The 16,913-nt window shown below is 36.7% G+C and overlaps 1 protein-coding gene across 12 annotated transcripts in view; it reads left to right on the top strand.

Moving 5' to 3' along the window:
- TANC2 (tetratricopeptide repeat, ankyrin repeat and coiled-coil containing 2) overlaps nucleotides 1-16,913 on the top strand; it is a gene marked incomplete at its 3' end in the record, with an annotated part of 285,235 nt that overhangs the window by 138,350 nt on the left and 129,972 nt on the right. For 6 of the 12 annotated variants that reach the window (XM_080677198.1, XM_080677196.1, XM_080677192.1 and 3 more), the window contains 2 exons: nucleotides 695-805; nucleotides 14,565-14,713. In XM_080677198.1, coding sequence (XP_080533324.1) covers nucleotides 695-805; nucleotides 14,565-14,713 — 260 coding nt within the window. Of the gene's footprint in view, nucleotides 1-694; nucleotides 806-5,559; nucleotides 5,604-14,564; nucleotides 14,714-16,913 lie in introns of those variants that run through there. The other 6 variants (XM_080677202.1, XM_080677201.1, XM_080677199.1 and 3 more) reach the window with 2 other exon arrangements.

The following is a 16,913-nucleotide window of genomic DNA, read 5'->3' as shown; positions in this document are numbered from 1 at the left end:
ATATTTATAATTAAATCCTATCTGTTTAGCATCCAGTATCAAACTGGTATGGCCTAGTTAATATATTAGTCAACTAGCAGTTTTGACTTCTTATGCCAATAGCTGAACATTCAGGTGATTGATTTTCTTGTTTAGTGAGGTAGATTAATCTTTCTTATGGTATTTATCACAACTGAGTATTATAATAGATGTTTGTGAATAAAGAAAACCTTTGATTACAATTATTACAAACAAAATCCTAGAACTTAGTCCTGTACTTTCCTCAGTTAATAACTGTATTTAATGACAATGAAAGACAAAATAAGGAAGCTCTTCACTTTATAAAGAGAGAGAAATAGCTAAAGATTATAAACAGTTACAACTTCTGTTCATAGTTTTGATTATTAGATTTTAGCTTTTCCAGTTTGCAGTGATTTTTTAACAAGACCCATCTCCTCTATGAAGAATGCAATCTTTTTTTTCTGGCACAAAAAATAGGGTAACCTGATCTGAGTCTGACAGAGTGTGTCGTTCATTTAAGTGCTTCCATCTGTTGCCTGCTGTTCCCCTTACTCATGACCCCTCTATGTTTCTCTTTCCCTGTGTTTCTCTTTCCTTTTTCTTTCTTTCTTCCTTTCTTCCTTCCTTCCTTCCTTCCTTTCTCTCCCCCCCTTTTTTCCTCCCCCTCTCTCTTTGTTTCTTTTTTTGTCCTTAGCCCCTCTGAGGAAAGCAAAGTTTGTTGAGAGCCCACGAATTCCAGAATCCGAGCTTGGCTCCCCAACCCTCACTTCAGCTCAGAAACTGGATGTGGATGCATACTGCTCTGGTAAGCATGCATGCAAAGTGTCTGCTTTGAAAGAAGGAGGTTTTTGGGTCAGGCCCATCCAGCAGAGCAGTATTCTGTATGTATACCATTTATAAAAACATCCATTACCTCTTTCACAACTGATTGCATATTGTCCTTATTAGAACATAGTTTTTACTGAACATCCTTTTGACTATTGATATTAATGAAAGTATTAAAAAAAATTTTAAAGATAATTTTCAAAATAATTTAAATAATTGTGGTAATAATTAGTTTTCAGAGTGATTTTTATGATTTGGGATACTTGAAGAAATGTTGCTTTGGCCATGTGCAAATAGGAATGTTAAAGATATGAATAAAAAATGTTCATTCAACACTAGCCCTCTACATGTGGCCTATTTTGCCTAATGCCTATTAGATTTCTAGACAGTATAGAAAACAGTTGTAACATTAAACTTGAATTAGAAAAGAAACATTATAGGTTCCTGATTTGGACTCCTGGACACCCACTTTTAGAAATATCTCTTCTCATGAATGGCCTGTAAATACATGTGGGAGTTCACTAAAACCCTTCTTGTGTGGGAGCCAAACTGAGACAGAGTCATTATCAATGCTTAGATTCTTCCAAACTTAGATGAGTTGCCTGGCAACATTCTTTACACTCACTCTCCAGTAAGTCTATAGGGCTGTGTCAGAAATGTTCACAGCTTTAGTTGAGTATACAGATCAGAGCTTTAGTAAAGGACCTTAGAAGGCGTGGTTTTAGGTCCTTTGTTTATTCCTGCTTTTTAAAATTGAAGTTAAACCACAATGAATACAACTGCTACATATTTACAATATTAGAGGTCAGCAGAATAAAATGATTTCTAGTTCTAGGGAAGATATCAGTAGCTCTCATCTGAAATGTCGGGATAATAAATCTTTGATCTCAGATAAGACATGTTTATATATCAAAAGAAAAATACAATAGGCAAAAACCTGGGTCAAACCTAATCAGACATTTGATTTTATACTACACTTGATCTTAGCCAAAAGGCTGCAAAGCGATTGATTTTATAAACTAGTTTTTAATATTGAAAAATTTGGGGATTTCACTTTCAGAGTGCAGAACCCTGGGCTTCATCCACTGTTGTAGATGAATATGCATTTTTTTTTTAGTTAATCACAATAGTTATGTATTAAGCACCAGCTTTTCTTTTTCTAAAAGGAACAGATCAGCTATTTAAATGGCACTGTAGCACATTGTTAGAGAGTTACTTTCATGTTTTGAGATATTATACGTCTTGGGCAGTGGAATATTGTGCTTTGCATTTGTTCACACAAATTTTAGTGTGATAAAGTAAAATAAATCCACTAATTCTCTCTTCCAACATTGAGTTTTGGAAGAAGAACCCTGTCAGGCTTTGTCTTTTTCAGATTTGTAAATCAGAATAATTTTTATGGAGACCCATCTTTTACTTCCTGATTGCTCATCCTACATCCTTAATCTAAACTAGCTATTGTTATTGTCAAGGAGCAAGGTAGCTGCTGTTGTTGGAATGTCATTGCTGAATCACTAAGAAGAACCTTATCCATGTTATTATTTACATATATTTTCCACAAGCATGAGTTCCTTGCTAAATTGGAATTAAACCAAACTAAACCTCAATTTAGATGTTCAGAAAGCCAGGAAGAAACTAAAACATATTGTAAGATAACAGATCACTGGGTGCCTGTGACTAGAGGTTGAGAGAGGGTTTGGTGTGACTTTGAAGGAACACAAGGAAACTTACAGAGATGGTAGAAATGTTCTTTCTGTGTCTTGATTTTAAAGGCAGTTTTCACAGATGTATAAATCTGTCAAAATTTATTCAGTTGTATACTTCATAAGAATATGATTTATTTTATGTAAATTATATTTTTAAAAAGAGAAGATCAATAGATGAGTAAGAAATAGAAAAGAATCTGGAGTAAGGTGACAACTAGAAATAAGTGACTATGAAGGTAAGGCAGTGATTATACTGATCAGAAAATACATGGTAGGAAAAACCTACCAGGATTTCATTGTGGTCTGCTACTTAAGTTGTGGTTATATTTGAGGCAAATTAACTATCTAAAAATTAAGTGCTCAATAATACTTTGTAACAAATCAACCTAAAATACATAACAACAAAAAATAAGCAATTTTTTTCTTACCCATGGATTTGTAAATATTGATTGGCATAGCTCTGTTTCTGGCTGCATGTTCAGCTCTAGGGTTCAAGTTGGGCTCAGATCTATGTGTGTTCATTCTGGGGCTCAGGCTGAAGGAGCATCAGGTGGAAAGAAGCTCTTCTTTTGGTGAATCACCTGAGCGCAAGAATATAAGCCCAAGTGCACATGCACATTTCAAGCCTCTTTCATAACAGTCCAGGGTCCAAGTAAAGTCACATGGCCAAGCCAGAAAATAATTTTTGTTGTGTAAAGTTTTAAGCATACCCAAACAACCTGCCATGTACCCAGACCCTGGTTTCAACAATTGTTTCATCTGTTCTTACTCCTTCTTCTTCAAGTTTGCCCAAGGGAACTAAGAAGAGGGTAGGAATGCTTTAAAGTCAGCCACTCAGTGAGTAGAGTTGAGCTGATGGTTGGTTGCTTTGATTCTTGATCACTGGTAGGCAGTGACTCTCACAATCAGGAGCTTAGTTTGGGGAGTGGGGAAGATGTGGAAGAGCCCACTGACTTCATGACTTGCCGTGACAAGTAACATCTTCTGCTTTTAGCAGTCACCCATTTTCCAACATTCATCAGGAAAGGAAAAATTTAGGTAATCATTTAAGAACTAAGAAATGAATATTAACCAGGTTTGCTTTGGCAATTGAACCAAGCTAATCAAGCTAATCATAGGTTTTGTAACTGTTAGGCAGAAAGCATGAGTTTCTTTATTTGATTAAATGTGATACAAATTTCTGAGCAATTTGATATAGATGAGAACAAGCAGTTTATAATTAACAGATTCTAAAGGAAAATGTAAACAGCCCGATGTGAAAATGGTAAGAGAATTCTGAGAATTAAAAGAGTCTGTGAAACTACACTGCATAGCCTGCCATTATGGAGTACAGATTAGGGATTTGGATACCTTAGCTATTAGATATTTATTTCTTGGCACAGCTTTTTATTGAAGTACAATTGACATATAATATTTTCAGATATACAACATAATGATTTGATATTTGTACACAATGTGAAAGATCACCACAATAAGTCTAGTTATCACCTGTCACCATACAATTGACAAATTTTTTTTCCTGTAATGAGAACGTGTAAGATTCACTTTCTTAGCAACTTTTAAATATTCAATACAATATTATTGACTATAGTCCCTATACTGTACATTATATACCTGTGACTTATTTATTTTATATAAAAAAGTTTGTGCCTCTTGACCCCCTTCACCCATTTTCACCAACCCCCTTCCTCTCTGGCAACCACCAATCTGTTCTCTGTATATATTTGTTTTTTTTTATTTCTTTTTTTAGATTCTACATATAAGTGAAATCATGCAATATTTGTCTTTCTCTGTCTGGCTTATTTAACTTAGCATAATACTCTCAAGTTTCATCCATGTTGATGCAAATGGCAAGAATTCTTTCTCTTTGTGGCTGAATAGTATTGTGTGTACACCACATCTTTATCCATTCATCTATTGATGGACACTTATATTGTTTCCATATCTTGGCTATTGTAAATTATATTGCTTGAATTACTGTTTTTGTTTCCTTTGGATGAATACCCAGAAGTGGAATTGCTGGATCATATGATAATTCTATCTTTAATTTTTTGAGGACCCTCCATACTATTTTCCATAGTGGCTGTAGCAATTTATATTCCCACCAACAGTACATAAAGGTTCCCTTTTCTCCACATTCTCATCAACACTTGTCATTTCTTGACTTTTTGATGATAGCTATTATAACCGGAAATAATTATCTCATTGTGGTTTCGATTTGCATTTCCCTGATAATTAGTGATATTGAGCATCTTTTTATGTGCCTGGTGAACATCTGTATATCTTCTTTGGATAAATGTCTATTCGGATCTTCTGCCCATTTTTTTAATTGGATTGGTTATTTTTTGTTGTTATAGTTGTATGAGTTCTTTATATATTTTGAATATCAACCCTTTATTAGATATATGATTTGCAAATATCTTCTCCGATTTAGTAGCTTGTCTTATTTTGTGACTAGTGGCCTGGTGCATGGATTCATTCACATTGAAAGGAAATTAATTAGAAGAAATATTTTAATATCATTATTTGCCCTTTCTCTATAAGTGTCAGAGATGAAAGAAAATTAGTAAAATATATAAGGAAATAATATATAAATTGATTAATAAATAAACAATAACAACATGATATAACAACAACAGAAATTTTATAAAAACAACAAAAACATGATATAAAAACAACATTGATAAAAACAATGACTGATAAATTGATTAAACTTATTCTAATATCTCCCTGTATACCACATTAAGAGTAAAAAACACTTTCAGAGTGCTTGACTAATTTCCCTTGTGTTGAAATATTTACAACTTTAATGTCACACGCTCTTCCAACTCAAGAGAAAGCAACATATAACTGACCATGTCCGAAAACAGCTTTAGGTAGGAATATTTCTACTCTGCCTAGAGTTTGTCTTTGTGATTTATTAATGGTCTTCAGACATATCCTGTCAACAACGCCACTTTCTTTCAGCTTCAGAATGTCTACAAAAACAACTAAATTCACGATCGACAATGACAGATTGAAACACACGCGTGCGATTGGCGCCAGCGAGAGCTTTATATGCATTGCGCATGTGTGAGTCAACATTTATTTTTAAATTGCCAGTGCGTGTTATATGTACCGGCTGGTCTGTGGGTCACTTAGTCTTTCATATATATATATATTTTTTTTCCTCCTTTGTGCAGAAGCTAATTAATTTGCTGTAATCCCACTTATTTATTTTTGCTTTTGTTTCCCTTGCCTTTGGAGTCAGATCCAAAAAAATTCATCACCAAGACCAGTGTTAGGGAGCTTACCGCCTATGGTTTCTTTTAGTTTTATGGTTTCAGGTCTTAAATTCAAGTGTTTAATTTATTTTGAGTTAATTTTTGTGCATGGTATAAAATAGTAGTCTAATCTATTGAAGAGACTGTAAATTTTTGCCTCTGTCATAAGTTAATTGACCATATATGTGTGGATTTAGTCTGGGCTCTCTATTCTGTTCCATTGATCTATGTGTCTATTTTTATGTTTTGGCACAGATTTAATCATAGTTTAATCCCTCCATAGTTTGGCTACTTTACTTTAAGTGAAGGTAGTTTTTGCAAACATTGAAAGCATAAACCATCTCTGAAAGGGGAATTGGTGTCATCAAGAAAAATAAAGGCACACTTGAAACTCATTTAATGTATTGACCAACGTTACTCTAATAAACTTAATTTAATTTAAAAAAAAGAAAAAAACCAAAGTGTTCTGAATATTCAGCACTTGCTTTTTTTTTTTTACAGTATTTTATATCCTGCCTACACAGTTCTCACAGAGTTTAATTTACTATGACTTAATTAATTTATTTTTTTTTTACTAATTTCCCCCATGAGAGTATAAGCTCCTTAAGATAGGGATCATGCCCCATTGTTCATAATTTATTATGTAACACCTAACATAGTGCTGGGCGCAGAAAGTACTCAGTAAATATTTATTGAATGAATGCTTTCCTATATTGTCTATCATCAGATAATTCTGCTGGATACTATTAAAGATGAAAATAATAAAATAACCATATAAACAATTTATACTCAATAATCCTATATTTCTTGGCAAAATAATGAGGTAATTATTCCAGGAGCCAACCAGTGTGGACTAATATTGACTCTGCTTACTTGCCTAATTCTGGAACTGTGGTCAAGAATTTAATCTTTGTGTGCCTCACTTGTACTATCTGTAAGATAAGAAATGTTGTAGAGATTAAATGATTTAAGACACATGAAACACTTAGAAAAGTACCAGATAGTAATATCTCAATAAGTGTTAGTTATTGTTGTTGTTATTATTATTACTAACTAGAGGCCCAGTGCACGAAATTTGTGCACTTGGGGAGGGTCCCTCAGCCCGGCCTGTGCCCTCTTGCAGTCCGGGAGCCCTTGGGGAATGTCCGACTGACGGACATCCTTAGCGCTGCTGCAGAGGTGAGAGAGGATCCCACCACCGCCACTGCACTCGCCAGCCATGAGCCCAGCTTCTGGCTGAGCAGTGCTCCCACTGACCACCAGGGGGCAGCTCCTGCATTGAGCATCTGCCCCCTGGTGATCAGGGCGTGTCATAGTGACCAGTCATTCCACCGTTAGGTCTATTTGCATATTAGCTGTTTATTATATAGGATACTACTATCAATATTATTCCAGAAATAAAACACTCTTTTAAAACATTAACTAGTATATTACATTTAATCAGTTTTGATCTTAGAGTTTTGTGTTTGTGTTAAAGTAATATGTCATACAGAATTTGAATTTGGAAATTGTTTCCTCTGCTCTCCTTCCCTAATTTCTGTTAAAAAAATCAAAACTCCTCCATTACAAGAATTTTTAGTGTGGCCTTCTCCAAGAACCCTCTTCCCTCCTTTTCTTCCCTCCACTCTTCCAAGACAAGTTTGTTTCCTTCTCTGCTCTCTAACACTTCCTTTAACTTATAAAATATTTCTTTACACATTGGCTTCTCTCTATCCTTATGTCATTGTTCCACTTGAAGTTGTTAACTGGTATAAGAGGACTGGTCAAGTAATTTATGATATTGTACTAATTTTTAAAATACATATAACATTTCTTTTTTCATAATTCTAGACTTCTTTCTTGGAGAAAAAAAATTGATGAATATTGTTTCATTTTCAAACTCAGTGTCTTCTGTCCTTAATATCTTCTCTATAATTTTTAAAAATGAAAATATAAATACAGAAAGGTACACAAATTATAATTATGCAAGCCATAAAATTTTATGAAGCATATAATCACTACCTAAGTCAAGATATAGAACATTACCAGCACTTCAGCTTTCTCATACTTCCTCTGCATCATTATCTTCTCCCTGCAAGCATAACCACTATTCTGATTGTGATGATCAATTATTTCTTTTACCAGTTTTCAGACTTTACATATATGTAATAATTTAGTATGTATTCTCTTCTGTTGCTCTTCTTTTGTTCAGTGGTATGTTTGTAAGATTCTCTTTTTATTGCTGTCATATTTCATTGTATGCCTACAATTTCGGCTGTTATGAACAATTCTGCAAATGTTTGTTACATATATTTTGCTACCCCTATGTATACCTCTCCTTTTGGTGTACATCTGGTAGTGGATATGCTGGGTCATAAGGTTTTCAGTATGTTCAGCTTAAAATTGTTTCCAAATTTGATGCTGCCAATTTACATTCCCACCAGCATAGCAGTATTTAAGTGCTCTTATATCCCATACTAGAAGCCCGTGCATGAAATTCGTGCACGGGTGGGGTCCCTAGGACTGGCCGGTGATCAGGGCCAATCAGGTTCCCAACCTCCCTGCCTCCCCGCCTCCCCACCTCCTTCCCTTGCCGCCCACACGCTGCCACTGTATGGTTCCCTACCTCCCCACCTCCCCACCACCACCTACTCCCAGTTCCCCATCCCAGCCTGGGACCTGGCCCTGATTAGGCAATCGGGACCTGCCGGCCGGGGGAGGGACCAGGAGGTTGGCCAGCAGGCCCTGATCAGGCGATTGGGGCCTGCCAGCCGGAAGAGGGAGGGACCCGGGAGGTTGGCCACCGGCCCTGAGGAGAGAGCCACCCTCGACCTCCCTGGGAAAGGGGCCATGTCTGCCCCGCCCACACCTGGTTCCCTGTTCCAGCTGGGGGGAGGGACCAGGAGGTTGGCCAACAGGCCCCATGGGTGATCAGGGCCTGCAGGTCAGTGTGCATCATAGCAACAAGTTGTTTTGTTGTAACAGTTGTTTAGGCTTTTATATATAAAGACTAGAGGCACAAATGCACAAAATTCATGCATGGATAGGCTTTCCTTCCCCCGGCTGTTGGCACCGGCTTTCCTCCGGCTGCCAGTACCTGGGACCCGGGCTTCCCAGCCGACCTCACCCCCCACCTGCACCCGCCTTGGCTGGCCTGGTGCCAGTGCGTGTCATAGTGTGGTCGTTCAGACGGTCGTTCTGCTGTTCGGCCGTTCAGTCGATTTGCATATTACACTTTTATATAGAGAGATTGTCAGGTGGTTGTTTTTTTCTTTGTTTTGTGTGCTATTCTGCACTGCACATATGTAGTGGTATTTCAGTGTGGTTTTGATGATCATCCTATATCAGTGGTTGGCAAACTCATTAGTCAACAGAGCCAAATATCAACAGTACAACAATTGAAATTTCTTTTGAGAGCTAAATTTTTTAAACTTAAACTTCTTCTAACACCACTTCTTCAAAATAGACTCACCCAGGCCGTGGTATTTTGTGGAAGAGCCACACTCAAGGGGCCAAAGAGCTGCATGTGGCTCGCGACCACAGTCCTATATAATAAAGAAGTAATATGCACATTAACCCTCACACCCTCACAAGATGGCTGCCTACGACCAGGCCGTCAGGGGGGTTAGTGAGGGACGACCAAACAACTGAATAAGCAGGCTGCGTGGGGCGAACAGGCTGGCAGGGGGTTAGTGAGGGACGACCAACAACTGAACAAGCAGGCTGCGTGGGGCGACCAGGCCGGCAGGGGGGTTAGTGAGGAACAACCAAACAACTGAACAGCAGGCTGCGTGGGGCGACCAGGCCCGTGGGAGGGGGGGGGCCGTGAGGGGTGACCAGGCCAGCAGGGGGCGCAGTTGGGGGTGATCAGGCCAGCAGAGGGGAGTAGTCGGACATTCCCCCAAGGGGTCCCAGATTAGAGAGGGTGCAGGCTGGGCTGAGGGGACCCCCCGTGCACGAATTTTGTGCACGAATTTCGTGCTCCAGGCCTCTAGTATCCCAATAATGTTGAATAGCTTTTTACCATATATGCTTATTGGTCACTTGGCTATCCTCTTGTAAATTCCTGTATAAAGAATTAATTTACTCTTTCCCCAAAATAATTAATGGTAGTAACAGATTATAACTCATTAAATATGATAGGAATCTTTGAGTTTGGATGGATGGATGGATGGATGGATGGATAAAAGAAAGTACACCATAGAAAGAGTAATTAATTTACTCTTTTCCCACAGATTCTCTATACATTAAAGATATCTTTTCCCACAGATTCTCTATACATTCTAGATATGAGTTCTTTTTAAGGGGCGACCAGGCCGGCAATTGGATTGTTTTTATTTTTCTTATTAATTTATACAGATTCTCTATACATCCTAGATATGAGTTCTTTTTAAGGTATATGAATTAAAGATATCTTTTCCCACTCTGTGGCTTGCTTTTTAACCATCTTAATAGTGACTTTAATGAGCAGAGCTTTTTGTATTAATAAACTTCCCTTTACTAATCTTTTCTTTTGTGGTTAGTGTCTTACATAAGCATTCTCACTAATTGTAATAATGCTTTCCATTGAGGGAGGCAGTATAACATACTAGTCGGGAGCATGGATTCTGCAGTAGGGGAGCCTGGGCTACAACCATTTATAGGTTGTGTGACTTTGAATAGATAACTTAATTTCTCTGTGCCTCAATTTTCTCATTTGTAAAATAAGATAATAACACCTACTTCATAAAGTTGTTATGAAGATTAAGTTAATATTTGTGAAGTGTTTGGTGACTTGCACTATATATTAAATAAAGCATATAGTATGTCATATTTTCCACATCTACACTAATAAAAGAGAAATATGAAAATTGATCATACTTCCGTGACACCCATCAGCCAATCAGGAGTGAGTATACAAAATAACCCAACAAAGATGGCGGGTTAATTTGCATATGCAGGCACGGGGCGGCTGGGCGGGGTGGGACGCCTGCTATGAGGGGGAGGACAAGGGCCGGAGGGAGCTACAGGAGCAGCGCTCTGGCCGGGAGCGAAGACTGCAGGCTCATGGGTGGCTAGGAGCAAGGACCTGCAGGCTCCTGGGCAGCCGGGAGTGAAGCCAGAGGAAGAAGGCCTATTCTTATACGAATCTTCGTGCAACGGGCCTCTAGTAGATTATAAACGTTTTAAAATCAATGACTGTATCTCCTCCATGTTTTATTCTCATAATACCTAGTATTAACATGTAAATATAAAGTATTTGGTAATTATCAGAATAACTTTCCAGAAAAAAGTGAAATGGAACCCCAGAATATCCAGAAGTCAGGAATCTATGCTGAGAAGAACTTGGAAAAGCTTAACTAGTTTAATCTATAGAAAGGGGGAAGAGTAATTAATGAGCAGTTACCTTTTTATTTTATCAAGAAACAAAAAGTTTTTAATCATTCTTGGGAGAAAATCTATATAAATCTAAATATTTGTACCATAAAAATAACCCTACCAATTCTCTTATTTCTGGTCTGTGGCAGAAAAATCTATTTTTGTTGCCTCTTGGAGAGAAAAATAGGGAGGGGAAAATTGAACCTGTTTTTCTACTTTGACATAAAGTCGAAGAGAGTTCTATATAGATTTTCCACAGATGGAACATTTGAGTTAAATAATAGTATACAACAACGTACATATAATCCCTTCCTCTGACCCCCACCTTGTGACTTTAGTAGAGAAGTTAAGATAAATGTTAAACTGAATAATAACAATGTACATCTCAATGTCTTGCCATTTGGAATGGTTTCATGTGTAATACTAAATATTCTAAAAATTAAGAAGCTATTATATTTTGGCATCAAACTGTGATACTATAGCTAATGCTTACTTAAGCTGAAAGGACATATCTGATTTAAAAAAAAATTTTTAATGTCCTGTAGGATCTGTGCTACTGTGAATTGTTATATGGTTAGACTAAATGCATCTGAATGTAAAACAAAACCTGAAAAAATGTTGACATTGAATCAAGTTAATGTAAATAGGTATTTAGTTTAGGTAAATCATTCTGCATCACATTTAGAATAGATCATCTTTAGTTCCCTGGTTTCTTTTTATGTGATTTCTCTACATTCTTTATTTGGAGTAAATTTATCTTGATGATGAGGCCAAGGAAGAACCTTATACTGACTTTGTTCAGTATCCCTCAGGGACAAGGTTTGAAAAAGAGTAAGTACTATAGCTGGTAACTACTGAAAAGTAGCCTAAATAGAAAGAGACTCTAAAAACTAATTGTATGGAAAGAATGTAGCAGTCTGGAAGCAGAGGATTAAAATGAATGCAGAGATAAGGGATTTTAAGGATTCTATTTTCGGGGCAAAAATGAACCTGAAGGGTTTATTTTTGGAGTGATGAAAATATTCTTGGATTAGAGAGTGGTGATGGTTGATAACTTTACTGAAAGGCACTGAATTGTACACTTCAAGGTGATAGTTTATGGTATGTTAATTATATATACCAATTTTGAAAAAATTATCTGACTGTGGGAGAAGTGGTAAGTCAGGTCTCTCTGGCATAGGATAGGAACCCAATCAGGATAAGTAGAGCATCTGTGTGCAGGGTGGCAATGAGCAACAGTGAAATTTGTTACATGTAGGGGGACTAGATGAAGTAACTAAGGATAATGAGAGCCAGATTTGTCATTATTGGGGAACAGAGTTACAGCTTTGGAAAGGAGAAAAACTACCATTAACTGTATGGTATTTAATTGGAATTACAGTATCACTGTGAATTTTAGGAGGGGTTTATAAACAAACGTGTATGTTTATGTATGCATGCATATATGTATGTATCTCTATGAATATACTGACTTAGTTGGAGGACAATGACATCCTAATAGCAATGAACATACCTGATATTCTATATACCTTTCTTCACTAAAAAGAACCAGGGCTTCTTGGGAAAATGACTCATTCCAGGCAGGGAGAGTACAAGATGAGCCTGGAACATCTTGTGCCAGAAAGCAAAGAAGTGCTCAGAAAATGACAGGGATATGACAAAAGTTTACAGGGGCCAAATTGAAAGAGCTTTTCCTGGCCAAATCTGGGACTATCTGAGCAAGAAAATAATTAATGGTAGTAACAGATTATAACTCATTGAATAAGATAGGAATCTTTGAGTTTGGATGGATGGATGGATGGATGGATGGATGGATGGATGGATGGATGGATAAAAGAAAGTACACCATAGAAAGAGTAATTAGAAAAATCACTCTTTGGCAAGCATGGTGATAATTCAACCAAGAAAGTTAATGGATGCTAAAAGTAGAAGGCAAAATTTGTTGAGGAGAGATTCAGACTGATACTTGCACAACAGTGTCTATACTATCATTATTCATAAGATAGTGTATGTTGAAACAACCCAAGTGTCCAACATCAGATGAATAGGTAACTAAATGTTATATACACACAATGGAATATTATTTAGTCATAAAAAGGGGTGAAATAAAAAAGTGAAATTCTGATACATGCTAAAACATGAATAAACCTTAAAACATTACACAAAGTGAAATAAGCTAGACATAAAAGGACTAATATTGTTTGTACTCATATGAGATACCTAGAATAGGCAAATTCACAGAGACAGTAGAAGAGAGGATACTAGGTACTAGTAAGGGGGGAAATGGGGAGTTATTATTTAATGGGTACAGAGTTTCTTTGGGGGAAGATTAAAAAGTTCTGGAAATGAACAGTGGAAAAGGTTGCACAACATTATCAAAGTACTTAATGCCACTGAATTTTATACTTAAAAACAGTTAAAATGACCAATGTGTTTATCACAAAAATATTTTTTTAGTTTGGGAGTTTGTTGAAGAAGGGAGTATTTACGTTGTCTCAAAGTATCCCCCTGAAAAATACTTATTCACTACAAAGAGAAAAAGTGTAATTGTAGAGTAGAGAAATCTGACAGACACTACCATAACCAAGCAATCAAAGTTAACACAGCAGTACTTTTGTCAAATCATGAGGTAACATAAGATAAACTCAAATTGAGGGGCATTGTGCAAAACAACTGGCCTATAATCTTCAAAAGTGTCAAGGTCATGAAAGTTAAGACTGAGAAACTGTTCCAGATCAAAAGAAATAAAAGAGAACTGAGAACTAAATGCATTGATTAATCCTAAACTATTGTATTCTTTTGCTAGAAAGGACATTACTGGGACAGATGTGAAAATTTAAATGGGGTCTGTGCATGAGATCATAAAAATGTAAAATGTTAGTTTCCTGATTTCTCTGCTGGTGCTGTAGTTATGTAAGAGAATGTCTTTGTTTATAGGAAATACATAATATCTGGGGTTGATGGGACATCATGTCAGTACTTTCAAATGGTTAAGGAAAAAATATTCTTTGTATTATCTTGAAACTTCTTTTGTAAGTTTGAACTGATTTAATTTAAAAATTAAGAATAGTTACACAAACTCTAAAGAAAAAAAAACACCTGAATAAAGGTGGTGATTATGGCCAGGAACTAGATCTCAAAACGAGGACTATATTGGAAGGCTAACTGCCAAAGAAATAGGAAACTTTTCTATTCAGTAAGTTACAAAAACATTCTCTCAAAGTCATTTTAAGTAAATAAATACAAGATAATCTGAGTAGAGTATATCAGTTATAATATGTAAATGTGGGAAAATCAGGTTCTAGACAGGGACCCTGTTATTTTGGATTTACAATGTGAAAACAAAGGAAATAACCAAGCTAAATGTAATAATAGTTGTAGAAATAGCAATTTTATTTTGTAAGGTTCATGTTTCGATGTCTTCCTGTTTCAGGTGATGCTGAACAGGAACTTGGTCCCCCTCCATCTGTAGATGAGGCAGCAAACACACTCATGACTCGTCTGGGTTTCCTCCTTGGAGAGAAAGTCACAGAAGTTCAGCCAGGTGACCAATACAGCATGGAAGAAGAAGATGAAAATCAGGTAAACTGCTTGTCACCAATTCTGTGAAACATGGGCTGAATCAACCTTTTATACCAGGAAAGGGCAAAGTCACAGGTGTGTGTGTGTGTGTGTGTGTGTGTGTGTGTGTGTGTGTTTTGAGAGGAATAATCCCAATTGTTGAATGCTTTTTGATACCTGAAGATATAATTTAATTTTCCATAATCACTTTATCTGTTCTGTTTATAAAACATCTTTAAGTTTCATTCTTAGCTTTAAAAAGTCATGTTAAGGTTTTGATTCGTTTATTGAATGAATGAGAAAAGGAATGGGTAAATAAACCAATAAGTAAAATTGATATACATGCAGTTCTCGGGTTACGTCCGACTCAACATACATCTTTTCGTGGTTACGTCACCATCTTCCATTTATTTATTTAAAAAAAAAAAAAAGTTCCGTCATTTCGATGTTTGTACATATGTGCTTTATGTTTTTTATTATTTATTTACCACAAGTAAAGGTCAGGAATTGTTACCTTTCTTTTAATTTTTTTTTACTGTTTCACTTCATTACTGCTGTGTATGTGCTCCATGTGAATGACATAGATGCTTATGTAGGTGGGTTCCGACTTAGGGCAAAAATCGCATTATGTCGCGCAATAGGAACGGATCTCCGACATAACCTAAGGACCTACTGTATATATGTTTAAGCTTCCTTACAACCCAATATAGTAGAGTTCATTTATATTAACTTTTAGATATTAAAAAAATGGAAACACACTGCCAGAAAGTGGTTTAATAATATTTAAATCCAGGCAGTCTGTTGAGAACCATACTATCCCAGTGTAATATGAAATAATAACACCTGACAGGATTGTTGTTAGGATCAAGTTAAATCATAAATATTAAAATACTTTGTAAGCTGTAAAATTCCATATAAATAAAGGATATAAAATAATATGCAATATTATTAGTATATAAATATATAAGCTATATGTATATGTGAAAAATGAGCTACTTCATAGCTTTCATACTTCCATTTTCAAATTTCTTAAAGGAGGGAAATAATATGTCTTATACTTAGTTAATAAAGGAGTAAATGAAATATTAAATTTTTAAAAACTGTATAACATTAAACAAAGGCAAAGTATCTGTATATATAAAAGCCTAAGCGACCGGCCAACCAGCTGACCGGCCAGTAGCTATGATGCGCATTGACCACCAGGGGGCAGACGTTCAACATAGGAGTGGAAACCACAGGCATGGAAACATGGAACAAACTGATGAATCTCTGAGGGAAGCGGGGAGGAGGAAGGGTGGGAAGAGATTAACCAAAGATCTTATATGCATATTAGAGGCCCGGTGCATGGATTCGTGCACAGGTAGGGTCCCTCAGCCTGGCCTGCGCCCTCTTGCGATACGGGACCCCTTGGGGGATGTTGGAGAGCCGGTTTCGGCCCAATCCCTGCAGGCCAGGCCGAGGGACCCCACCAGTGCATGAATCTGTGCACTGGGCCTGTAGTTAATAAAAAAACTAAATGATAGCCTTCTTGGAGTATAGTATACCATAATACTATCTTGGAACCACAGAAGAAAGTGACTAAATTGATAATCAGAAGTTCAAGCCTTAGGAAGATTACTACGAACTAGGAGGTCATGTTCATTTGGTGACTTTTCTTCTGAGCCAGACAGTGTACTAACAAAAATAGAATGCTTATATTTCATGCAAATGAAAAGAGGTAAAAAGCTGGGGTAACCATACTTACATCTGACAAAATAGACTTTAAAATAAAAGAGACAAAAAAAGGACACTATATAATGATGAAGGGAGCAGTCTAACAAGAGGATACAACCTTATAAACATTTATGCACCCAACATAGGAGTGCCTAAATATGTAAAGCAAATCTTGATGGATATAAAGGGAGAGACTGACAGTAATACAGTCTTAGTAGGGGATTTTTTAAAAATATAGTTTTATTGATTTCAAAGAGGATGGAAGAGAGAGAGAGAAAGAGAACCATCAATGATGAGAGAGAATCATTGATCAGCTGCCTCCTACACACCCCCTTTTGGGGTTCGAGCCCACAACCCAGGCATGTCCCTGACTGGGAATCAAACCGCAACCTTCTGGTTTATAGATGGACACTCAATCATTAAGCCACACCAGCCTAGCATAGTAGGGATTTTAACACCCCATTGACAACAGTGGATAGATCTTCCAGACAGAAAATCAACAAGGAAA

This window comes from Plecotus auritus (assembly GCF_963455305.1).
Source record: "Plecotus auritus genome assembly, chromosome: 7".
Lineage (NCBI taxonomy): Eukaryota > Metazoa > Chordata > Mammalia > Chiroptera > Vespertilionidae > Plecotus > Plecotus auritus.
The sequence above is the reverse complement of the archived record's forward strand: the minus strand, read 5'-3'. Positions and strand labels throughout refer to the sequence as shown.